Raw genomic sequence first — 27,123 nt, 5'->3', positions numbered from 1 at the left:
TATTAGTGCCCTATGCCCAGTGGTCATCACTCACTTATCGCTCGGACTTCGTTTCTAACAGTCCGGCTTCGGTAGCTTGTTCAGTGCATCGCATGTGGATTTTGGCCCCAAAGGAATGCTAACTGGGTGCAATAGAACTATTTTTTGTTGAACTTCAAACCAAACATGAAACTTCATTCTATCACTATGATACCTCTTGTTTCTTTCTTAGCTGCTCTGCGCCTGCTTACTGATGGTAAGTTTCTTCACTTCAGTTCTTCTTAAGATGTCAATTTGAATCTTAAACTAAAAGTTAATATCACTTGCTATTTAATCCCGAAACGTGGAACTATATAGCTGAACATCTTAAATATACAAAGTGCTATTTTGAAATCTAGTAAAATGTGCAATTGGAAGTAATTTTTTAAAAAATTCTCGAAGTTTTCATTTTCCATACACATATTATTATTACTTTTTTGAGAAGAATAATTTAACTAGTATTGTTTTTACCTATAAATTGATGAAATGTATAATCTTGAGAATCGTTATCGGTCAGATATATAAAAGTGTGCAACATGCATTGTTGAGGAAGTCAGTCAGATACCAAAGTGCAACGTTTGCACAATATGGTTTTAGTTAAATGCAAGAATATGCTCTAATACGTATATTTACAAATGTAATTCACAACTTAACTTTGTAGGTAACGATTCAGAGATCATCAATTAATCTTATATATTAATATTTTACTTTATTTCTGTATAATTCTAAAGGTTAAATGCTATAAATCAATGGAAAAAACGTAAAAAATTTCATTAGAAACCTAAATAAATAAAGAAATAAGAACAATTTTTCTTCAACTCTTACATAACTGAAGCTTTTGAACAATAACAGATAAATTGAAGCTTTTGAAAATTAATGGTAGCTATTACAAGCTAAGGCCACAATAACTGGTAGATCCTTATAGAATAATTAAAAAATAAATATTCGGTTAACAATATTTGGTTAAAAATATTTTTGTAATTCTTGCGAAACGTGCGTTTTCTTATGGCGAATATTAAAGTAGCATAATTTGATTCATCGGAACACTTATGCTTCAAATAATATTATTTTGAAATTATGCACTAGTGTGAAATGGTTTCAGCACGTAATTTTGTGCTAAAAAAACTCTTTTATCAGAACTTTCTTGATACTCAGATAATTGCAATTGTTCGAACGATCATGTATAAAACGTGCGAAATTTGAACGATTATATAACTATTGAAATTTGAACAATTATAAAAGGTTTGAAATTTGCATAATTGTAAAACTACCATACTAGAGCTATTCTAATGAGTTATTGACAGTGGTCTGGGATTCATTCTTTATAATCAACCAAAGACAATATTGACGCATACGTGAACTACACATTCACAAGTTAGGTCCAAAAGTAGACGGTGGAAGTAATCTCCCGGACTCCGCATCACGCTTACTGAGCACCCAACTGCGCGCGGACTTCTGCGGCTCTCATCTTAAAGCGAAATATAATGTTCCACAATTTCAATCCAACTTCAAAATATAACACACATTGAGTATTATAAAAAAATACGTATTTCGTGCAGCAAAATTTCTAGAATATGGTTTAAAAACTACATAATAAATAATGTTTAGTAACAATGTGGTACATAAAATGAATCACATGATTCGTCGCGTGTAACATTTTATCCGAAATTGCATTATTACAAAATCTGTGGATATTTTAAATTTAGAAAGTTATTGTATATTGTAAGTTATTGTATATTGTAAGTTATTGATATATTGATGAGTGGTTGTTAACAAAATAACAAATCTTTAAAATTAAAACTGAAATGTGATTTATCCCGAAATAGAAATTTATTTGAAATTAATAGTCTATATTGGAATAAATCATTATTACTGGAACATGAATAACACCAATAAGATATACTATGTATTATTACAGCATAAAAATATTATTGATTGTGACCATGAGCTTCAAATTTCTATATAAGAAAAAAAATAGAAGAATTTAATTTTTTAGTTTTTTTTAAGTTTTTGAACTATAATTGTACATTATATTAAAAAAATAATTTAGTTTTATATTTCAAACATACAAAACTCAGTTGCATTTTCTCCAATTTGTTTGTTGTACTGTTTAGGAAGACTTGTAGTTCTAGTTACTAGCGCAATGAGCGCTAGCGCTCAAAAGTCTTGTGTAAGCATTCGTACATTTATGCAAGTTATGATTTAAATCTTGAATAATTGAGGTTATCCTAGACTAAAATCTTCTAAACTAGTCTTAACAAATCTCGATAGTGTAAACTAATATCGTTAAAGAAATATCTACTTAAATATGATTTGTTTGTGAATAATTTATAAACCATTCATCCAATATACGAATTCACCAGTGTTTAATTCTTGAAATGCGTAGTTTCACTTTTTATTTGATTAAATGTATAATTGTTAGCTATTAAACAAAATTTAGAATATTGAACGCACTGATATAGTATTTTCTATCTGTGTGAAACTAACTCTCTCTTCTTTACTAACTTCTGTACCCTAAACATTTTTAATAATAAATAAAAAAAAATCATAAGTTTTTATTCTTTTTCGAATATTATTTACATTTTAGCCTGTATATGGTGGCCATATTAATATAAGTCATGTAAAAATTGTTAAAATTATACGTGAAAAGCAATGAAATTTATATTTAAAAATAAAGACTTGTTTTCACTTAAAAGTTCCATGTTCTTTTTATAAAATGATTCAAAAGAAATATTAATTCAAAAAGTATACATTCTTGCAAAACCCCATAAGCAATTTAAAATTTAATAAACATCTTTTCATTTTGAAGTGTAAATTTAATTAATCTGCCAAAACATAGATAATCAAAAATGTCAAAATAGAAACAAATTTAAAATAATCTTATTTTGAATATGCTTACATAAAAATTATTATTATTACTAGACTATACATAGTCTTATTAGTATCTTATTGAAATATTCTTATTGGAGTTGTGAATTATGGCAAATTAAATAGCATTTATATAATTCTGCATTTTTTAAAACTCTTACATACTTTCACTTTTAAAAAAATTAACATTCTTATTATTTATAAGAAGTTTTCAATTACGAAAAATATTCAATCCAAGTGTAAGTTTAAAATCTATAGTCCTTTTTTTTAAATATTTTATCGTATAATGAAATGTAGAGTTTTGTTTTAAGCAAAAATTACAGTGAACTGCAGATTATAAATTATGAAATACACAAAAACCATTAATAATGAAAGTTACTTTTTTAAGTGTTGTACAAATATGTTAATTACAATAATGAAAAAATTTTTCTTTACTTTAATAATCCATTCCGTATTTATCATTAAAAACGAACCAATGTCGCATAAGCATTTTATTACAATAGCTTAATCAATTGATTTCAAATATTGCATTTTATTTTTAAAAAACACATGTTATTTTTAAAAACGAACGTACATCATGTAATTTTTATTTAATTAGATAAAAGAATTTTCGATATTTTGTTAAGCTCAATGCTCAAAACATGGACAAAAAAATTTCAACATTAAAAATAAATACTAAATAAAATCTATTATTAAAAAAAATTAAATTATTATTAACCATTACGAAAATAATAGCAATGGATTTTGCTTTTGAATTAATCAGAATTTTTCATATTTCAAGGTTTTTATAGTTAGACTCAAGTTAGGAAACCTTGGTTGAACAAAACCAAAAACCATTAAAATCAGGAAACACATTCAAAATCATTATTTATTTCAATGACGAAAAAAACGGTACTTTTTATCCCCATAAGAATAAGTCTCAGGATTAAATTATAAAAATCCGGATATCCACTTTCACTTAAGAGGAGGAGATCGTGTCGCATTTAATATAATAAATTAAACGTAACGCATGGAATCACTTCATTTAATCCAAGTTATTTTTCAACTGGCCATGTTCATGCCTACACACACTTGATAGTTTTAGTCAGTTTTAGTTGAACAGTTTTTTACTGCTTCTGATTGCAGACATTATATTAAATCCCACACTACACTAGAAGAAATTCCAGATCAAAATACAGTATAACACATCGGCATCCAGGGTGACGGTTTTTTTTTTACCGTGAAATCTTTTTATACTATAACATGTTATGGAGCAAAAAATGCCATATCCCGTAATTTATACTGTAATAATCACCGTTAAATCCCTGCATGACTTTAATTAAATAAATATTACTCTAAAAATCACGGTATACTATTTTACGGTGAAAATTGATTTTATGGTTGATGCATCCAAAGTACCGGTACTTTAGACCGCAATTTGAGGCGGAATTTTTGACAATGTATATGATGTTGACCAAAAAATTACATGCATTGTAGTCTTTCTCAACTTCTAATGATCCAAGTTATTTTTCGTCTTCATGCAATTTTATTTTCGTAACTTAGTTATACACTTAGTTATTAATACTTATGCTCTTAGATACCTAAGTGAATTTTTAACTAAAAAATTTTAATCCTCTGAACTACATACGATATATTATAGATTATACTACAGAAATATAACAATATCATTCGATACAGGATGATTGTAAATTTCTTCAACTTCTAATGATCCGAGCAATAATTCCGTCTTCACAAAAATGAATTTTTCGTTACTTGATGTTTTTTCTTACATGTCTGAATAATTTAACTTTGTTTTTTAAATCTTCGTTTTTACACTGCTCTAACCTTAAATCATGCATTACCTTAAATCAATTCAGATATTGTATGCAAAATTATTGTAAACTTTTTTCAATCCAAGTAATTTTTCAAATAATCCTTTTACGTCTTTATACAAACTGGTTTTTTTTGTAATTTAATCTAATGCTCTTATCGATTTTTATTAGATCTTTATCGAAATAAATTTTCTTAATGTTCTTAATTAAAAATTGTAACCTTATACAGTATATTGAGCACCGCACTTACGAAAGCCAATTTCAATGTTATATACAGAATAATTTACGTAATTTTAAATAGATATAACGCAACAAAAATATTTACAAAAATGTATATAACAATAATGTAAATATATTATTGGAATTATTTTTTTTTCTTTTTTGAAACGAAAGTAAGTTGTATTACTTAACACGAAGTGCATATGATTGTTTCATTTAAGAAACGATTCTATCGTAAATTGAAGACCTCGATAGACAAATACATTTTAAATGTATTATATTAGATAATTTATAAATAACTTACAGATAACTTATAGATATCTTATAAAACAATTTTAAAAACAGTTTATAGATAACTTATAAGACAACAATCTTCCAAACATATTTTATAATTTTCATTGAAATAAAAACAAATTTACTACATTTTTTCCGGATACACATCACATTATTGTTTAAAAACAAACTAAACTTGCATAATAACAATAATGCACTAATGTCATGTTTAAAATGTTTTGGTGCTAAAGAATAATAAAACAAACTCAACATTACTTTTGGTTTAATTTTTTTATGTAACTTTTGATCTTTAAATTAATTATTTTTGTTTTAGAGATTTATGAAAAAAGAGTTTTATGATATTTTCTATTAGCTTCTAATATATGGTAAATTATTTAAAGTTTTGTAAAATAGCATAATCAAAAATTGTCTTTCCATAATGAATTTGAATTATAACTTACTTTGAAATTATAACTTACGCTAACAAGTATTATATCTAAATCAGAGTAGTTAATTTTGATTTTAAATGTCCGTTTTCAAAAAACTATTTCATTGTAATTAAGATATAGAAATGTATTAATGCACCGTAAATTTTAAAAACATAGCATTATAAAACTGATAATACACATACCTTCTAATGATATTTAAAATGGGGTTTATATATATTACAACCATAATATTTTACTTAAACATTAAATACAAAATTTTAACATCTAATGTTCACCATAAGTATGAATTGGATATTTTTATTAGCACCGGGTAGTGTAGTCCCATCTTTTAAAATATGTATAAAAATTTAAAGAAAACGTCATGATATGTATGATCTTAAGACAAATCAATATTTTAATGACGAGAGCAGCTAATCAGTAATTTAATTAATGACATTAATTTTTGAAGCAAACAAAAAAGAGTGTTTGCTATGAAAACTAAACAATTAGACTTTTGCTTAATAAAAAAGGTGTCCTTTTGCACATTGTGTGTAAGAAATAAAAAAAATTCTGACATGCTTTTATAATATTTTAGCTCAGTGGATATATATATATCGCTGCTTTAGCAATTCTCAGAAATCATGTGATGCCCTTTAACTCATTTTATTTATTATTCAAGCATTTATCAATAATTGATAGTGGAAATTAGAGAAAAAGTGATGAATAACTAATTCTCAAGACCAAAATAACTGCAAATAAGAGTAAATTTGAAAAATTATTGTTTGCAAGTGAGCCGTGTTTGGAAGATTTTACTTTTAATGCTGAAAAAGACACCGGTGTTTCATGCTATCTTTCACAATCATAAGATATAAAAATGCTAAATATACTATTTTGCACTTATTTTGTCCCGTATTAATACAAAAAAAAACGAAAACAATATGAAAAATAGGTTTAATAATAAAAATTCTGATTCAAGGGGTTATGAATATGGTAATTATCATCGAAACAGTTTTATCTCGGTTTATTTATTGGTTCTTAAAATCCCTTTTTTTTCTCCTAGCTCAATCTTGCAATAATGGTTTAGGTAAATATGCCTTTGAACTCGTGATGAATTATCGAATGGGAGGAAATAGTGGTTTTGGAATGTCTAAAGGAGAAATGGTAAGCCTACTTTTTTTTCTAGAAAATTTAAACTCATTTATCAATTAATTGGAAATTTTCATCACTAAAAGTAATTAGAAATTTAAAAACAATAATTGGAAATGCCTTTTATTAATCTTAAGATTGAAAAAAACTCAAAAGGGAACTGTTTAAATTCGACGGTCACTCTGTTTTTCTACTCCAGGTCACTCTAGTGGACAGCCCTTTACGAGTGTTGCAAGCTTGCAAACAGAGGTGTGAGGATGACCCAAAATGTCTATCCTTTGATTTTACTCCTGGCCAAAGAGTTCCCGATACTCATACTCACCAGCCTGAATCTGGACCTGAAAACGGGTTAAGATCTGGAAATCATATGGGCAATAATCAGCAACACGTTGAACCAGAATATAAAGAATCCATATGCCATATGTATCACGACAGAGCATCTCCTGACGGTGGGGATGTTTTAGTGAGACAGCTCAACACCTTCCATTTCAACAAAGTCTGCATATCATGTAAGTTGTAACTTCCATAAAAAATCTGATAAAATTTTATAACAAAATTCCACACTATACTCTAGATAATGTTAAATTTCTAACTACATATATTCAGAATCTGAGAATGCGAATATTGATGTTTTTCTATCATATGTTCTGAATTTTGATGGATTTATTCTTATTCTAAATATTTAAGAATTCCAATGCCCTGTTCTGAATTAAAGGATTTTTATATTAAGTTCTAAATACCGATAAATTTATGTATCATATTCGGAATATTGATGGATTTCTGTGCAATATTAAAAATACTGATGGATTTTAAATCTATGTCTTGAATGTAGTCGATTTTTTGCTATATGTTCTGAATAATGAGAAAATGTTCCAATGCTTTATTCTGAATATTTCTGAATTAGTCCAATTTTATTTTCTAAATATTGATGAGTTATTCTAATTCTATATTCATAATATTGATGAATCTTAATGGATCCCAATGCTATATTTTGAGTATTGATGGATTTTCCATATTCTGGACTAAATGTGTTATAAGGGCAATAACGGATTTTTATGGTATCCTTACAGCTCCAAGGCTTATTAATGACTGCCCTAATCGACTTTATGCTATCAAAAGAACACCAGGATTCTGTTTCGAGAGCCTCTCAGACCAAGAAGTCTTCGCCACTAATCGGACAGAATGTGAGGAAAAGTGTATTAACGATCCTGAATGTCTATCTGCTTGTTTTGATAGAGGTGGTCAAAAATGCCGTCTCAGCAGAAATACCAAAGCCATGAATCCTAATGGATTTTTAAGTGATTCAAACAGTGATTATGTTGAAAATATGTGCCTTTCAGGTAAATATAGAATTAGATTATTTAACACTTAGTGCTAGTAATTCTTTGACACTGGTAGCACATTAATATCAATTTGGCGTTTTCCGATGTTTTAAATGGATTCTCATTTTGAAAAGGCAATCATTTTAATTTATTTTAAAAATAATGGAAGGTACTTATAGAAGTTCAAAGACTGTTTTCAAGACCACAAAATGATTAACACTAAACTAAAAGCAAATATTTAAAAATCATATCATGATTCCTTAATAAAAGTTAATATCTATATTTTCATGCGTTATTAAGTAGAGACTCATAATTTGTGATGATAAAAAAATTGAGCATAGTTCATTTGCGTTTCGTTCTTCACTAGTTTTACTTTATTAAAAATGTAAATGTGAAATAGTAAAAACTTAATTTCAAAGAGCTTAAAAATATTATTGATAACTTTCACACTTTTGAACTAAATTTGATTTGGTAATTAATATTAAACATGATTTATCATTGCTGCATATAGTTCACCATGATGCTCATTGATGGCAACATCAAACTTAAACTTAGCAGTATTTATCTTAAATGAAACTTTGGAAAAAACATTTAATTTCTTAAACTTTTTTAAAATTTTATAACTCTTTTTAATATTTAATTGGTAAAAATTTGAGTCACTTAATTGGAAAAAAAATATACTGCTCCAGTTTACGCTATTCGTATACACTAATAATTTCATTAAGCTCATTTAGCTCGATGCATTATTAATAGAATTCATTAGGTTTTAATCCGATTTAATAGATTATCGAAGGTAGTAGAAATTAAATTCAATTTAATAGATATGATACCCAAATGTGAAGATATATTTAATATATATAAAATGCAATTTAACATAATCATAATCATAATTAAGAAGTAATCGTAATAAGTTAATTTAACAGATAATATTTATAATTTGTAAGGTGCAAAACCTAAATTTATTAAATATACGATATAATATATGCAAAATTTTAACTTAATGAATACAGAATTTAGTTTAAAATACGCTAAATACAATTCGGCAACTGTAATATCCAACTTTGTCCATGCGAAAATTATATTTAATTGACAATGTAATTTCTGTGAAAATCATTTTAACACATGTATATCTAATTTAATAGACACAAAAACTAGTTAATTTAATATAAAATGTCATTTAATTGATTGTCAATTCTTTTCCTATTTACAGAAAGTCAAGCTTGCCCAAACCGTGCTCATATTATGGAATCTGGTAAAAAACCAAATGGCGCAATGGAACTAGAAACTGTATACACACAACATTTTCAGAGTTGCTCTGACATTTGTTCTCAAAGTCTCGAAACCAGGGGATATCTTTGCACCGCTTTCTACCACGAAGAAGACAGCTGGCTTTGCACCACTTACATGTATTATCCAGATTCAACTGACTCCAGCGAAATATCATCACCTCACGAAACTTCGCCATCTTTAGTTTCTGGAAAAGGAGATTTCTACAGGATTCTTTGCGGAAACGCTGATAGAGGTAAGAATTTGTTAAACTGAAAAGGCACAAATCATAAAAAAAAAAATTGAAATTTGTTGAATAGGCTATTTTTACACAGAAGAAAAAAGTTTGATCAAAACAACCAACTTTAAATAATAAGGTAAAAATTACCGTGTTTCTGGCTATATGGTATTTTAGTATTGTCCTATTAAAATATTCAAAACCTTGCTTATTTTGTATAGCTTTATACTGAGAAAAACAAATATGGTCAAAACTACCAGAATATTATGACATTTACCGTGTTTCTGCCTCTATGGGAACACTGAAATGCTCGGTAATTTTTATCGTAGTAATGATTGGTAATGATTTTGGTAAAATTTGCAATAAAATATCGTTTAATAATGTGTGATAAAATTTGGTATAAATGTTGCAAAATTTGATAATTTTATCATGATAACTTAGAGCATGGCGCAAAAATCATTTATTCGGTTAAATTCAATTTCCAATTTTGTATTTTTTATTAAATATGAAGTAAAAAGAACTATAATTTTGAAAATTAGAATTTCCGGTAAACCGTATAAACGAAATATTTTTCAAATTAATGGTTTAAATAATTTCTTTTTATTAACCAGAATTATGTTTGTTTTTATTAACCAGAATTATGTTGATAATTTTACCAGATTATGTTTTGCAAGTAAAAAATAGATTTTGAGTAAAATAGTATATATAGAACTGAACCAACATTTAGAGAAACTTAATAACGCATAATGATTAAATGGGAAATACACAAAACTTACCCAACATTATTTGAAAGATTATATAAAACTTTAAAATTTCATTTCACTGTATTCTAAGAAAACATTAATGAAGTTTGAAGTAATAGAAAAGTAATCAGCCATTTAAATATTGCGATTGGAAATTGTTAATAGAAATTGGTAGCTGCGAGCAGCTACAAAACCGCAAGGAGTAAATCAAATAATGTTTAAAGAAATCAGTTATTTCTTATTTCAGTGAAAAGAAATTGAAGATATTTTTTCATTAAAATACATTTTTAGTTTAATAAACATGAAAGAGATAACTAATAAATATATGGCGATTTTTGACTTTCTGTTACATTTTAAATTATGTATTATTAAAAGTACTTAACAAGTAAAAGTTAGTAAATTACGTAAAGGACTATAAAATGTAATAAATACAAAATTGGAATTTAAAAAAAATCGTAATTCAGAATATAAAAAGAGATGATTTGGGGGATTGTTTGCTTCGACCTTCATCAATAGAATTCAAATATATTTATTTTAACGTATCCGAATAAACCATGTTCATGTTTATTTTATTTTACTTTTTGTTGTATTTATATTTACTTTAACAAATAGGAAACAATAAGAATAATTTCAAAGAAAACTTATAAAGCAAACCGTTCTGAAACATCAAAACTCAGCTAAAAAAAACTTCGACTTTTATGTATTATACGTATCTACATGTTTTTTTTAATGATCTGAGTATTTATTTTAAAAGCGCATTGCTTGATCTATAATTTTAATTAATTACTTTATCTAGTTCCATGTCTATTAATGATTTGATAATTTATTTTTTTCCAATATAAACTATTAAAAAAAGTATCTTGAAATAAATCAAATTCAAAAATGTATTTTAAAAAAATTATTATGTAACATGAGCATAAATTATTTCTTTCTTTCAATTAGTCATGTTTTTTACTCAATGTAGCTGTAGCATCACATACGCTTAATGTGGTAAATAAAAAAAATTATCTTCATTTATTTTCTATATTAAATATTTTCATAGTTAAATATACTATAGCAAAATAAAAAAATGCTTTAACTGTAGCTTTTGATATATTTTCAAACAATTTGAATTTCAGATAAAAATTCCTTTTATACGTTCAAATTCATTCATTATTAGTATTAGATAAAGCTAAGAAATAAAATAAGAAATTAATAAATAGTAATGTTCCTCAAAATTGCGGTGAAACACTATATATGAAAATCAAGTTTAGCTTTAATTGGATTTAAATACAATACATACTTGAATTAAAAAATTTAACCGTAATGCAAACCAACAACTTTGAATTATATTTTCCCTTTATCGACTTTTAACTTATTGAATTATGATAAAAACAACTATATGTAATTGGTTAATTATTTTAAAGAATTTCATTTATTTGGCTAAACTATCGACTCAAAACATTGCTATTAAAATTTTCAGTAAAATATATCTTTAAAATGAATAGCATTTCTCTAACTTTCGCTAAACCTTTAACCGATTTTTCCTCGAAACTAAATTTCCTTAAACAAAAGGCTGTTTAAAATGCTTTGCTGGTTATAAAAGTATGAAATTAAACAGTATATGCAATTTATATTTATTTAAAAAAAAGTATCTAATGATTTCCTTAATCGCGCAGTTCCTTTGGCAAAACATTGAACTGTTGTTTATTATGTTTTCGATGCTTTACTGTCATCTTTAAAAATGAAAGACACGATATTCTATATCTATAGCTGGTAGATCTGCAATAATTTCCTTATTGTTTAAACAAATCAAAATACTTGAAAATGATTATTATCGACTGATCTCGATAGACTTGGTTTTGAAACTAATTTAATCAAAATTACACACACTCTTAGATAATGTAAGCGAAAGAACTAACTTGTAATAAAATGTAGATATATTGAAAGATTGATATCAGATTTTTCCATAATTTTTCAAAGCAATATGACGTATTCTTTGCAAGAAATTTATTCAGCTAATACAACTTTACAAACAAATTTTTACAACGTTTTAAGCAGCCTTCTGACTAGGGAAATTTTAACCTTAAGAATGAAATAACTCATTAGACTGATTGGTTAATTCGTTGCCAACCGACAATTCTCTACCTTCTTTCGCTAGACGCATACATCAACAATGCTACAGTAGAATGCTTCCGAAGAAAAAGATTGGATGTTGCCCACCAAGTTGAAGTTAAAGTTTATTCCTTCCAAGAGTGCCTTGATGAATGCATGAGACGCTACAACCGTGACTGCCAATCTGTAGAATACAGTTCCCGCTTTCAATCTTGTCGATTTAGCAGCCAATCTAGTGGAACTGGCAAGCCAAATTTAGTAGATGATGAGTCTTACGATTACTACGAGTTCAAGTGGAGTAAGTATCAAGAACAGGGTGGAAGAAAGTCGGTGGTGGCAACAAGCTTTTGTCTGTTCAAACTAAATGAGTTAAACTATAAATTACAATTAAAATATATACTAACGCTGAAAATAAACATTAAGATAAAATACAATATTATATGAAATGCAAATTCATTTTAATATTACGCGTCATTACAAAATCAAATCATATTAGCTTGAACAGACAAAGCTGCAGAGCTTCTTAACACTAATCAAATTGCATAATTTAACGCAAGTCTTATAAAAGCATTCACTTAAGGCTTATAGGTTATTGGTGCACATGAATAACATTTTATTTTATAACATAAAAATGGTGGAGGTGTGAGCTTGCTTTATATTTGGTGAAGGTCGGGCAAATATTCACTCTAAGTTAAACTGAACTTTAAAACTTTTTAAGTGCAAAACAAAGTTACTGATATTAATGCATATAATTCAAAGCTATTGTAAGCGCTGAATTTATTTATACAATATTTATAAATTGACTATAATAAATCAATTTCTTCAAACAGTCAGAGGTAACGGAAACAGAGGTCACAGTTTCATCCATAGACCTGGATACGGACCCACAGGAGGCAGCAGTGGAGGATATGGCCCATCAAGATGGGGCTTAGGAGGACCGGTAGTTGGTGGACCCGGTGGAAGTACATCAATTTCTCAATCTTGGCCATCTGGTCCATGGAACAGTGCAGGAGGTGGAGGAACATGGGGACCGAATCCTCAACATGGTGGTGGTGGTCAAGTTAACTACCCAGCTTACCCACCAGCCTTACCACCAGCGGCTCAACCATGGGGATCTGGAAATGCCCACAGTTGGAGTCAGGCTGGAGGTTATCCTCCTGCAGCTCCCCCTCAGAATCCACATTCAGTCCACGGTGGTTACCCAGGAAATTACCCTGGTTATCCAGCAACCAATCCATTCCATGGCAATGGCGTCTTTCCACCTGGAGGAATGCCTCAGCAGCCTTTCCCAAATAACAACTATGAATTGTGCAAACCTGGTATGCAGGGTGGTGGACTATTTAGGCGAGTTGGGTTTGGAACCAGGCTCAGGAGTTTTTATGTCAGACGTGTTGTAAGAACTGAAAGAGAAGAGGATTGTGAAAAGGCTTGCTTAGAGGAAAGGGAATTTATATGCTTATCTTTCAACTTTAGGTAAGCAAAGTCTGTTTGTTTGCAATTCCCTTCTCAAAATAAGAAATGCAAAATTTAAACTTAACAAAATATGCATGCTAGGAACAAGGTAACAAGGTTAACAAGGGTAAAGGCTGAACTATTTATGTGCATTTTATTAATCTTTAAAAGATAATTTCTCATCAATCATTTTAGTATTTATAAAAGATTATGTTTATTATACTTTAGCACTAAAATGTCCCAATCAGAATTGTAGAGATAAGCGTTTTTTTAATTAAAAAAGTTTAAGAAAACCAAGTTGATAATATATAGGTAACTATTAAAATGAGATTCACTAAAAGAAGGAACCAAAATGCCGTTAATCTAATTTTAAAACAATTTACATTCAAACCTATATTTGTTTATAATTATGTAAGTAAACAAATAATGGAAAAATTTAATTATCTTACTTACAAACTTATATGTATTATTTAAAACGTCGCTCTTACTATCATACTTTAATTTTTCATTTCTAAAAGCAAAATTTTGAAAGAAAGAAACAAATGAAACTGACTTTTAGGTGTTCTAACTAGAAAATAAGGACACAAAAAATATCTCTTTCAGGAATGTAATACCCGATAATTGCGAACTGAGTGATCAAGATACAAGACATCTTCAACTAAATAATCCCGGACATTTTGAACAAGACTCACAGTTTGACTTTTACGAACGAGACGCCCAAGCAGCAAATGGTATCCCAGGTGCAAGTACACCAAACTGTATTGACGGTAAGTCCCTACTAATTTGAAACACGTAAATAAACTAAACATGTTATGTACAGTACACCAAACGGAAACTTTACTATGCCCATCCAACAGTTTTTTCGCAAGTAGCCTATTTTATTGAGGTGTTACCTCTAAGGTTTAGTGTCTTGATGACATGCTTCAGAACCATTATTTCCTGCACATGATGGTATGAAAAAGACATTATACCTAAAAATCGTTATTGATCAAGTACATCAAATAATTTCGCCCATTGGCAAGATTTTCATCAGGATTATGCGCCTCGCCATACTGCTGGTATTGCAAAGAATCGGTATTGGAGAATAAGGAAAACTTCACTTTGTTGAGGTGATTCTACAATCTCCAGAACTCAATCCAGTTAAGCATTTGCGAGGCAAAATTGAAAGAGTCACCCATCTTCAAACCCTTTCAGTCTCATACTATTAGAAAATGTTATGAATGTGCCACAAATGACGATAGAAATATCTTATAAAATTTTGAGAAAAGTGGTCACGATGGAATGACCGCTGAGTGTATTTTGAAATATATTATTAAAACTGCATATTCTGTTTTATTTATTCTACTAGTGAGTCAATCGTGCAGCCCTGATGGAATAGAATTTACAATGAAAACACCAGAGGGTTTCTATGGCAGAATCTACACTTATGGATTCTATGATTCTTGTTTCTATGATGGCAATGGAGGAACAACCAGTGTTTTAAGAATCTCGAGAGGGAATGGATTTCCAAGATGTGGAACTCAACAGGTAGAAGAAACTTTCCAATTACGCTTTTAACAGTTATACATTTATTAAATAATTATTTAAATTTGTAAATTTCAGGGGATATACTTAAGGCAGAAAGTTCAAATTAACTTTTTCAAAAAATGAATACTAGTAACACAACTGAAATTTGCTTTAGAAATTCTTGAAATTTATGTTGGACAGTCTAGACTTTTGTGTTTATCATAACGCAATAATATTAGAAATAGTATAATTTTGATTTGAAATTATAAAACTGGAACATTTTAAAATTAAATTGGTAGCAAACACTAGAAAGTATAAAATTCATTTAAGCATAAATACCTTGCCACGAACTTTTTACATCACTACAAAACATTACATCTTCGTAATGGATTGACGGAAATTAAATGACTGACATTATTTTAGTCATAAATGACTTTAACCTGGAGTTATATAATTATAAAAATAAAGAAAATGTAGACACTTATTTCGTGGGTATGCTGCCAAAAGTGATCAAGTCCATATGAGATATTCAGCTCAAATAATTTAGAAGCCTATTACCTTAGAGGGAAAAGAGTTCGATTCAACTAATAAGCTTTTTAAATTGATTAAGGCATTTTTTGCTAAAAAACTTACAAGCGTTTAAACGACTTAAGCGCAAATTTTGGTGTTTGCTAATCATTTGACTTCGATACTTTTGACGATTTATTTAATCAACGATTTATTTAATCTCAACTTTTTTTATTCTTTATCTGATCAAATAAATTATCAACATATTTAATCAATAAGGCTCTTCGGGTTTCTTTTTTTTCTAGTATGATTTTATAAAAAAATTTCCAAGTGCATTCTTGCCAAGATGTAAATTTGTTCATTAAATTCATCATCGTTATTATTTCATTAACTATCTACTATTGGAATAAATAAATAAATAACAATTTCTCATTACTTTAAAATCTCAATAGTATTTCCCTCTTTTGGCTAAATGGTATTAAAAGATTATTTTCGAAACTTCTTTCTAAGTCGATTAGCTTTAAACTCACTTTCTCCAATCGGTCTATGCCCTCAAACTAAATAAAACTAAACATAATCGTTTGATTTCACTGCAAACGATATTTTACGATATGGTATAAAATCCATTTATCATCAAAACATTTCTATTCTTATTTACAAAGCTTATAACCATTCATATAAAATCTTTCTTATTCGATAAAAGTTTGCAGAATAGGTATTTAGATCCACATGAAGGGTTTTCGCTGGGGAAACCGTGAAAACGCGGAAGCGCAGAGGCCAAAGTGGAAGAGACAAAAGAGAATGCCAATGCTAAAACTGAAAGTTTCCTGCATGCGGAAGTTCACGTTTTTAACTAGATGTCGACGAATTGTTGTTGTTGTTGTACGATACCGATGAGAGGTTATGAGCAATTAGTAATCAAAGCGTGAAAAAAACAAAGGTTAATTGTAAAAATGATGAAAACGAGGTGTTTGTTAGGGTTATAACAAGGTCTAAAACATGCGGAAAGTATGATATTTTTGTAGGAAAACTTTCCCAGCATTCAGAACTAAAAATATACAAAAATAATTTCTCATGTCCAAAGTTTTTGAATGGAAGAAATTCATTATTAACAGCAGCTTTTTTTCATAAGCATGAAGTAAAAGTAATACTTTGAAAATACAGTTTTTAAATAGTTTAAAAAAAATATTTAAAATTCGTCTGTACCATTTTAAACGTTTGTAATTTTTTAAGCTTTAAAAATTGTTTCAAATAAGAGAAAATAATACTTTTATTAACACAAGAGAGTTATCTCTACAAACTTTATTTGTCTATAGCTTCACTTACATTGAAACTAGTTATTTTCTGTTTTAATTTTTAAATTCGAAATTGTTACTTCAAATTTAAGTTATCATTCATAAATGTTTTTGGAATTTCTCTTGCCGCTATTTGGTCAAAGTGCAAACAATAAAAAATTACAAAAAAGCTCTTACTTAAAAGGTTTAATTTTTAAGTACAAAGATGTGACGATTGGCAATTTTCTTCATAATTTTCAGAAATTAAAAAGAAATTTTATTTTGTGCAAATAATTTCAATTTAACGTAAATGTAAAAGTGCGCTACAAACTTTTTAAATTAGGAGAAAGAAAAAATTTAAAAGATCTGTTGGTTAGCTAAAACAATGATTAAACATCTTACTCAAAACTTCTTTTAATTAACACATTAAACACATGAACTTCTTTCAATTCCAACAAATTTTAACATTTTATTATAAATGCTCATTGCATCGCTACAATTTTTGTTATAATTATTCACTGTTATAACTTTAATATTTAATTTTCGAATAACTCGTAATTATCTTTAATTATTTTATCCTAACTTCGTAATTTCATTTTAGCTACACCAAATCTTATTTATTTCATGGCTTATTAATTTGAATACTTGTACACCATTTTTTTTTAAAAGCTTACAAATATATTGAGTGAATAATTTTTGATTTCCAGATAAAACCATTGACTTAAGTATTTGCATTTTAATATGTGTCTTTGACAAATTTCTAACTACAACATTGTTATAATTCAACATAAATTGCACTTTAAAATGACATTTTAACGATTTAAGTGTCACGCTTTTTAATAATACTTTATAACACTGCCACTCTCATTTTTTGTTAACCCTTTTCTGAGGCAGTGCATAGTCAGGTAACGTTATTCCAAAAATTTTACGAACCACGAAATAAGTAAAACTATTTGCTTCTGAGCGTTAACCATTTTTTAGCAGCCGCTGTTCTTTAAACAACAAAAAATAAAGAATTGCACTTCACTTTAGATTTCGCTATCTACGCTAGCAATAGTTAGCGAGCCACGAAAGCAGTAGCTAGCGAGAAACGAAATATGTAAAACTATTTGCTTCTGAACGTTAACCTTTTTTTAGCTGCCACTGTTCTTTAAACAGCAAAAACTAAAGAATCGCACTTCACTTTAGATTGCCCTATCTAAGCTGGCAATAGCAAATATATTGCCAAATTGGAACATTTTATCGAAATATAGTTCCGAAAATAGTTGAAACCATCTAACTCCTTATTAGAGTTTCAATAACAATAGAGTTCAATACTTTCAACAAGCAGCCGTTGAAGATATGCGCTTAAAACCGAGGCTATTATTATAATATGGACAATAAATTTTAACAAAATTGCTTCAAGCATTTAAGTCCAAATTTCTAACAATAGAATATGATGCAAATCTTTAATCTGGCAAAACAATCAGACAAACCATTTGCATTTCATTACGTACCTTTTAATGCTATCGATTCTTAAAATCAAGGTAAATAACATGAAGCATTAAACATTCAAAATTGTTTTTCAAACATTTAAAAGGGTCTCATTTTTCAACAACACTGTGCGTCATATCACTTAGATCAGTTGATAAAAACATGAGAAGAAGCATTTGCATTTCAATAGACGCCCTTGAAAATATTCCAATCTTAAAGTAAAGATTCTTAACATGAAGTGTACTAAATATTCAAAAAGTATTTCGAGTCCTAACTGTCCCACTTTTTCACAAAACCATGCGATACTTCCGTTAAATTTGATAAAACAGATAATAAAACCATCCAATGTACCATTTGCATTTCAATAGGTGCCCTTGAGAAATTTTAATTTTAAAAACATGATCATCAACAAAAGATGAACTAGATATATTTTTAAATATTTCAATCATTTAAGTGTCACACTTTTTAACAATACTTTATGACACACCGCTTGCTTAATATCAAACAGTTTTGTACGAAGTGAAATCGATCTTTTTGCATGCTATACCCAAATATGGAGAAAATAAAATGGCGGACATCGAGGTCAAAACACGAACATTGGCGCTTTTTTTCAGCTCATCCTTTCGCTTGAATGTGAGATCATGTAGATATTATTATGATGAGCGAAGTAAATGAGATGCTTGAATTATAGAGCCCCTGAACTCTTGACATCTCACTTTGTGACGAATTTCCGTTTGTATTACATTTCAGGCGGTGGCAGCAGCCGGAAAGTTACAAGGTAAAGCGGTGAACTTTTCAATGGATGTCATTTTTCAGACAAATGAATCAAAACATTTCCGTTTTCCGGCAGTTTTTAGAGTTCTTTCTCCTTTCAATTTTCACATAAAACAGCTTATTTTTCTTTCTAATTTTTATTTAGAAAAAGGATTATGAGCATTCAAGAAATTTTATTATAATTTTAAAATTAGATTTAATTTTATGAATCTTACAACTTACATCTTCAAATACCAAAGATCCAGATCAGAAAGGAAAATAAAATTACAAGCAAAATTTTAGCTTAGATCGATATCAATATTGCTTTTACAGAAATGGCATTTAATAGCGTTTCGATTTTCAGAATTAGAATATGAAGTTTTGAAACCATACAGTCTACACTTTCAGAAAAATTATTTAGAAAATGATTCCCAACTTTTAGAACAGTACTTTAATCAATATAATCGTAAAGCTTGATGAAAATCCCAATACGGAGTTAAGGAAAATCCCATAAGATAGTGCTTCATTTCAAGTTGAATAATACCAGACATTGAAGTGCAATAAGAATTAACTTGCATCATTCAATTTGAATGCATCATCCAATTTGAATGCATCATCCAATTTGAATGCATCATCCAATTTGACATCTTACAAAGGTTGCAGGATTTTCGCACGATAATAAAGTTTACTGTACATAATATAATGAACTGTATAAAAAATTTTAACGTGTTCATGCAATGATAAGCATGTTCATGCACGTTAAGCCTCAAAAGGATGCAACTTGGTACAAGATTATGGCAACCTGTAGAATTTAAGCATATTGTAAAAGTTCCTCAACAAAATTTTTCGACTTGATTGCATGTTGAAACTATAGCAAATTTCAAAATATTATGGTTCAAAATAGTATGATATGGATCAACTTAGAATCAAAACAAGAAACATTCGATTTAAAAAATGCTAATAATGTATGCCTTATACTTGTTTCTTTTCAATAATTATATTTATATTCGTATAAATTAATTAAATAAATTAATAAATAAAATAATCGTTTACTCTTATGAATCGAAAGCGTCTGAAATAATAAAGTTGAACTTTTCAGTATGGTGACGTCATGACAAATATCGTTGTGGTTCAATTTAATGATAACGTGCAAACATCCCGGGACAAGAAATATAATCTTACATGCTATATGTCAGGACCAGGAGAAACAGTGGTCACATCCAGCTACATGGACACAAGAACCGATGGGTAAAGACTTTTGTCTATTCATACCACATCTATGTCCTAATGTATTTCAAATCTATAAACTATAGAAGTATAATTTATTTAAAAAATAAAATTCTTTTCAGCCGATATCCTACTCAAATCGAGCATCTGCCTGCCCAGAATATGCTAACATCAAATATTGTTTTGCGAGTATTGTACAGAGGAGCACCAACAAATACCATCGCAGTTGGCGATCTCTTGACCTTCAGATTAGAAGCCCGTGGTCACTGTAAGATATTGTCATGATTTTTTTTCTGTCATAAATATTTTTAAAAAATTAGCTTGTTACTTTAGATATAATTTTTGCTAATTTTTGCTTTTTCATTATTTCAGATCATTATGAATATTTTAGTGATATTTTCGCGACGAATGTAATAGCCAAAGATCCATACTCAGGAAGACAAGTTCATCTTATAGATAATAGAGGGTAAATTGTTTTCATTGTATAACACAAATGGTTCGATATTTTTATTAAGAATTCACTGATACATATTGAGTCAGATCCAAAAAGCTACTGATTACTCCAAAATGAAACTTAGAAACGTTCACTTAGAAAAACTGAAACTAAACCAAAATCAAATTTAGAAACTGAAAATGGAAGAAGTAAGGTAGACACAATAATTCAGAGTTTCAAATCAAAGAGTAAAACTAAATAGTTCTCAAATAATTTGAGATAAAATAATATGTAATTTGGTAATAAAATCTATTAGTATATAATTTTGTAAATTAGTTATAAATGTTGTCAAAGGATGGCGCTATACGGAGCTGCAACCTGAAGGAAAGTTTCTAACTGATAACAAACCAAAGTTTCCATATGACAGTACTGTTCGCTATTGTCACAGTATAGAATCTCTCTTTTAGAACTCTGTACATCGTACAACGTTATCAATTAGCAATTTTTACTTATACTATTGGCTATCTATTGCAATGTTTGTTACAAACTTCAAAAATTATGTATATAAAATCTTAGATTTCATGATCAGTATACAATTAATTTCATTTTTTGAAATTGGGTGATCTTTGGCCCGACTCCTTGGCTTTATAGCTTTTGCATCTGAAATTCTCTCTGAAACTGTACTATTTCTCAACTTCACTGAAGTCCAAGAAATTGAAAAACTTTATATCTATTGCATGATCCTAATATTACTTTTATCTTCTTCAGATGCCCGGTAGACTTGTATGTATTCCCAGAATTGCAAAAAACACCAGATGGCGCTCTTCAAGCAGATTTCTATGCATTTAAAATACCGGATTCTAATTTGTTGGTCTTCCAGGCTACAGTCAGAACATGCAGAGGACCTTGTGAACCAGTAAGCAAATAATAAAATTAAAATTCCATTTTATTCTTTCATTAAAATATTTTAAATGTATTGGATTTTTCTATTTAATATGTTTTATACAAGTAATTTCTTTTTTCAAATATTTAATTTTTCTTTTAAAAAGAATGTTTATTTAAGAATGTTAACTTCATGTTCTCTTTTACGTGGCGTTAATAATATTGATATTTTTTATCTTTGTTGACCATTGCGTAAAAAGCTTAAAGATGCTACTTAGGCTTAAATCAAACTAGTTTTAATTTTTCTGTGACAAATTACTTCATTCATTCATTCGTATAACAAACATCAACAAAGTTGATGGTTTCTAATCACAAAATTTATAATATTTTAATTATTAATTCCAAACATTTGCACTATAAATAAATTAACTACTAGTTTACATAATTCAATAAAAATTTTAAAAATAAGCTTGAGAAATGTATTTAGTTTGTTCGATACTTAAATTAATAAATTTGTTCACTCTTTAATGAATTTCAAAAGTTAAGTGCTAATTTTGTTAAATAGACAACAGCGTTTATCATCAAACACTCAGAAAAATCAATGGTTTCGCCTTATTCGTGCGTCTAAGTTAACTTTTAATGTTAACCTCTAAGTTAACCATTAAATGTTTATTTTAGAAGAATTAATTGCTATTAATACTACAAATTGTGTACTGCTATATGAGGACATTAATGCTGTTAATTATGAATTACGACATCTCTTTATACGCTAACAATGAGCAAGCGTAAATATTTTTGTTTGTCAAAAGTTTAATCATCATCAAAAAGTTTAATCTTCATCAAAAGTTTAATCAATAATCTTACCTTTTTTTAAAAATTTAAGTAAAGTTAAGTAGTGAGTAGAATTATTTATTTAATTTTTTCAATAGAAATTTTTATTTCAATGTCTAAAAAGTGTTTATCATTGTGTCTTTAACCTTATGTCTATATTTTTTGAAAGTGATCATAGTTATTAATTCATTTCGCTCATAGGCTCTGACATTTTTAAATTCAATATCTAAGGAAGGTATCTTAATCCTTCAGTAGGTCTTACGTTGTGATTCTAGTTATGATTCCATCTTGCTCAGTCTTGTTGACATTTTTACTCCAATATCAGACTATCATTGCGTTTTGCTCATGTGCCTAGGTTTTACGTAGTCATCCGAGTTATTTGTTCATTTTGTTGAAAATACACTTTTATTTTAATGTATTAGGAGAAAAATTTATCGACACATTTTAAGTTTGCGTTTAGGTATTGTGTAACAATCCTAATTAATTATTCCTTAAACCAAGTAAGCAATAATAATTTTATTGAACTAGATAAGAAAATAAAATAGTGAAATTACGCTTTGCTGGTAAGTTTAATTACTATGTACAGTGAAACCTCTCAAGTTGATCCTCGTGTAAGCTTACCACTTTTACGAAAATTGAATTATTTATCCCATATAATAATAGAGAGAAAAACCTAGATTGAATAACTACCTGCATAACTTGTATGGTGGCCGCTTAAAAGAGTCAAATTTGCCTAGGAGGGTAACTGAACGTTTTAAACCCGTCATAAGGTGACCGAAACAAAATTTTCTTTGCAATTATATTTAGTATTAGAATTAAACTGAATTAGTAAAATAGCATTAATAGCTAAGCTAAACCCCTTTGGGAGTTTATTTGAGAAAACAATTAACGTATATAATGTATTACACATAATAACGTCATGTAAAGAACTCCCTAATTAATTTGGCAGCTTAAGCAAGAAGCCGTAAGCGTTCAAATTGCGCAATTTACTTAGATATTGTGCTTTCTGTCTAGAAATTAGCTCATTTAGCTGAACCACCATATTTAGTTCAATGTCTAAGAAAAGTCTTATCATTGTGTCTTGTTTAGGTAATATGTAGTGATCGAGGTCGTCCAGGATCTTTCCCATCTTGGGGTAGGAAGAAACGTTATGCACCGAACGAAACAGCTGCTCTGTTTGCGGATGACAATCAAATGGACATACCAGTAGGAAATGGAACTGACGAAGCAGAAGTTGTCCACGATCTGCTAAAAGTATACCTTTCTAGATCAGATATGCCATCAGAAGCTGCAGCAAGTTAGTATTGCTTACTTAACATACTATTTAAGAATTTAAATAAGAAAAAAATTAAAATTGAGCGATCTTGCATCCAATTCTTGTTAAATTTAGTTAGATCATTTTATTGTAAAAAAAAAAATAGGTCAACAAATTTAAACAATGCTCTAAATGTCTTTTGGGTGAATTTAGGTACATCAGCTATAGAAAATATCGCAACAGCTGGACATTGTTCACACGTTTCTAATTAAAACCAGTCTTATATAATGATAGGACAGGAAAAAAATTGAATTCTTGAGTTATAACACAATATGTTTTTAAATCCAAGATTTTAGTCTCTTTTTTTTAAGAATATCACTTGATACTTTCATACTCTACAATTCAAATTTATTCATAACTCTTCATTAATTAATAAATTTGTTGTTGTTGCTTCTAATGCAACTTGCCACACGGGCAACCCTGCTTGATGAAACCGAGCAAATTTAAGGCAGAGTGTGCATTTCTTGTATTTCAGTGGCGCCATCTATGGCCAAGAATTTGATTTCTGCCACACCATACGTCGCACCCGTTTATAGAGCGAACCCATTCATACATCCATTCATTCATCCACTGATCGTAATTATTAATAAATTTACTTTGACGAATATCCAAAATTGCTTAAATTATTTTAGCGTTAATTTTTTAAATAGTTTCAATGAATAATGCAAATACTCGGTTTTATTTAAGTTCCTAAAATGAATCTGTTCGGGACCTTTCAATCGCAACAACTTTTTAGTTTATTTAGTAACTATTGATTGGTAAACTTTATAAATGTAGAACTGACGAACTGGTTCCAATTATCGGAGATCATTGATCACATATCATTCTTATTATTACAAAGATACTCATTATTTAGGTTGGAAAAAAACGTCGATTATGAATTCATAAATCATATCTTAGAGTACAGCTTCAAGGAGGCTGATTTTTATAAATTTGTTGACTTCTTGTGATTTTTTAAAAGTTATTTGTAAATAATTTTACTTGAAATGATCCCCCTTTTACCTTCATTAAAAACAAAATTTAAATTCCGTGAATATTTTTTAATTAACTTTAATCACTCGAAATACATCATCTTTTCAACACTACATTAGACAATCAATGATGTCAATCGGCTTTAACATTTCAATTTAAACAATCTACAACATACGCAAATTTAATATTGTATGCTACAGCCTCATAATACACAAAATTATTTTTCTTATAAAAAATTAGTTTTTAAATAATCATTCTTTTCATAGGTTTAAAAAAAATGTTAACGTAAGTTACCTTATTATTCTCATACATATTTGTTTTATTACAGTTACAAGAACAAGCACAGTTTGCGTTGCACAAGCTGGATATTACACCTTAGTGATCTTAGCAATTGTTTTGGTTTGCGCAATAGTTGCTGTTGCTGCTGCCGCCATGTTTTTCTACAAAAAATCGAAATTAGCAGTAAGTATATTATCTTTAAATTCAGTAATTTCAGTAATTTTTTCAGTGAAACAGCCATTTTTAAAAGGTGTTCAATAGAAAGACTACAGGGGTCCGGTAAAAAGATACTTTTTGTTTTAACCAGTCATAACTATATTTATATCCAATCCATAATTTATTTAACACTGCGGTGATTTATATATAATTTAAGTAAAATACTAATGAAAAAAACAGCAATTTAAAATTTTTAATAAGTGTAGTATAAAGAATAAATCATAAAAAGGATAAGCATTTTTAAAAAATTCCATTAGTTTTCCTCGAGATTTTCAATCCGAAATAAAATAACCAAAGTCAAGAATTAAGAATTGTGTTTCTCTGAAAAGCATTTTCAACGTCTTTAACTTATTTAATAACCAGTTTAGAAAAGATTACCCAATTATGGGCTTACATCTATCAATATTTAACTCAACAGCCTCTCATAATTTACAAGGGAATTTCTTGATTAAATTATCAGCGTTTATAACAGCTTTTTTTTAAAAAAAACCATAATTCAGCTTATTTTATTCATTGTCAGCATTTGGTTGCACCAACAAATTCAGATGTCACTCCATACCGTTTAATTTAATTGTCTACATAAAACCTAATTTTAAGACTACTAGGGATAAAACAATGAAAATATTTCAATCTTCGCATTAAATAATTCAAAATAATTAGTAGTCCTTTTCTGGTTATTGAATTCACAACCACCAAAAAAATTGGGAAGCGCTGCAATAAACAACGTTGATATACTTATTCTCATCGAAAAACTATAGCTTTATATCGCGCTTTACAACTGTTAAATGCTTTTTGATTTATGTTGTCGGGGCTCCACCAAAACTAGTTTGATCATTTAGGGTTCCATAGCCGCCGAAAAAAATTGGGAACCACTGCAGTAAACAACTTTGTATTAATTCTTATTGAATAATTATAGCCTTATATTGAGCTTTTTATTGTAGAGCTTTAGTTTTAATAATTTCATTTTTTTTCTCAGGTTAAAGCAGCCGGTATGAGTGGTCCACCACCTGGTCTTGCAAATCTTTACGTCCACAGCCAATACCCCGGACCGAAACTCGATGACCCAAGTGAACCCATCTACACAGATCCGTCTCTATTTGAACGATCAAGGAGTTCTAGAAATGTTTCTAATATGGCATAAAATCATAAATTGTGTGAAACGGACTGCTCAAGATCTCCAAGAAGAACAAAAGTCGTTCGTAAACTCTTGTACATGTTCGCGCCGAACTCTGAGCTTGGGTTGCAGTGATAATATATATTTTTTTTACGTAACTTTCTGCTGTTAATAGATTTTAAACGAAGTCAACCAATTAGCGAGAAAGATGTTGTTTAACTCCTTTCATCTGGCTGGGGTCTTAGGTTTTTTTTGCTCTTTCAGCTCTCGTCTGCGCATTCGAAATTCAAAATTCAGTACAAGAGAAAGAGATGTCTGTAAAAATGTTAATAAAGTTTATGTGAATAATTAGTTAATTGTTATCTTTTATGGTAAAGTTTTGGAGATCTGTTAAAGTTCAAGAAGGATCTGTTAAAGTTCAAGATCTGTTAAAGTTCATAAAGTTCACATATTTGTTGGCATT

At 28.7% G+C, this 27,123-nt stretch overlaps 1 protein-coding gene and 1 long non-coding RNA gene across 3 annotated transcripts in view; one reads left to right on the top strand and one right to left on the bottom strand.

The window, feature by feature from the left end:
• Positions 1-27,011, top strand: LOC107447370 (uncharacterized). 2 transcript variants are annotated; one of them, XM_016062263.4, is made up of 16 exons: positions 11-235; positions 6,678-6,778; positions 6,963-7,272; positions 7,834-8,103; positions 9,296-9,607; positions 12,473-12,724; positions 13,257-13,899; positions 14,482-14,645; positions 15,227-15,405; positions 20,491-20,639; positions 20,741-20,886; positions 20,991-21,084; positions 21,820-21,967; positions 23,854-24,061; positions 25,380-25,513; positions 26,523-27,011. In XM_016062263.4, the coding sequence occupies exons 1-16, from the start codon at positions 166-168 to the stop codon at positions 26,685-26,687; spliced, it is 3,345 nt and encodes a 1,114-aa protein (XP_015917749.2). In that variant the 5' UTR covers positions 11-165; the 3' UTR covers positions 26,688-27,011. The 2 variants fall into 2 exon arrangements, with proteins under 2 accessions (XP_015917750.2, XP_015917749.2); XM_016062264.4 differs by lacking the exon at positions 12,473-12,724 and having other exon boundaries at positions 1-235.
• The window catches only part of LOC139426342 (uncharacterized), a 36,199-nt gene continuing 21,027 nt past the window's right edge, over positions 11,952-27,123 (bottom strand). Inside the window, exon 2 of the long non-coding RNA XR_015429715.1 lies at positions 11,952-13,826. This is a non-coding gene — a long non-coding RNA (uncharacterized LOC139426342). The remainder of the gene's footprint in view (positions 13,827-27,123) is intronic.

This window comes from Parasteatoda tepidariorum, chromosome 10 (assembly GCF_982258835.1).
Source record: "Parasteatoda tepidariorum strain Cologne lab strain chromosome 10, Ptep-v5.0, whole genome shotgun sequence".
Classification (NCBI taxonomy): Eukaryota; Metazoa; Arthropoda; class Arachnida; order Araneae; family Theridiidae; genus Parasteatoda; species Parasteatoda tepidariorum.
Note: the sequence above shows the minus strand (reverse complement) of the source record. Positions and strands in the feature narration are given on the sequence as shown.

Excerpts from the sequence above, each read along its gene's own strand:
- LOC107447370 (XM_016062263.4), top strand. The coding sequence starts at position 166 with ATGAAACTTCATTCTATCACTATGATACCTCTTGTTTCTTTCTTAGCT. Across the intron at positions 9,608-12,472 it reads TTGCGGAAACGCTGATAGAG|ACGCATACATCAACAATGCT; the intron begins GTAAGAATTTGT and ends TTCTTTCGCTAG. Across the intron at positions 24,062-25,379 it reads GCCATCAGAAGCTGCAGCAA|TTACAAGAACAAGCACAGTT; the intron begins GTTAGTATTGCT and ends GTTTTATTACAG.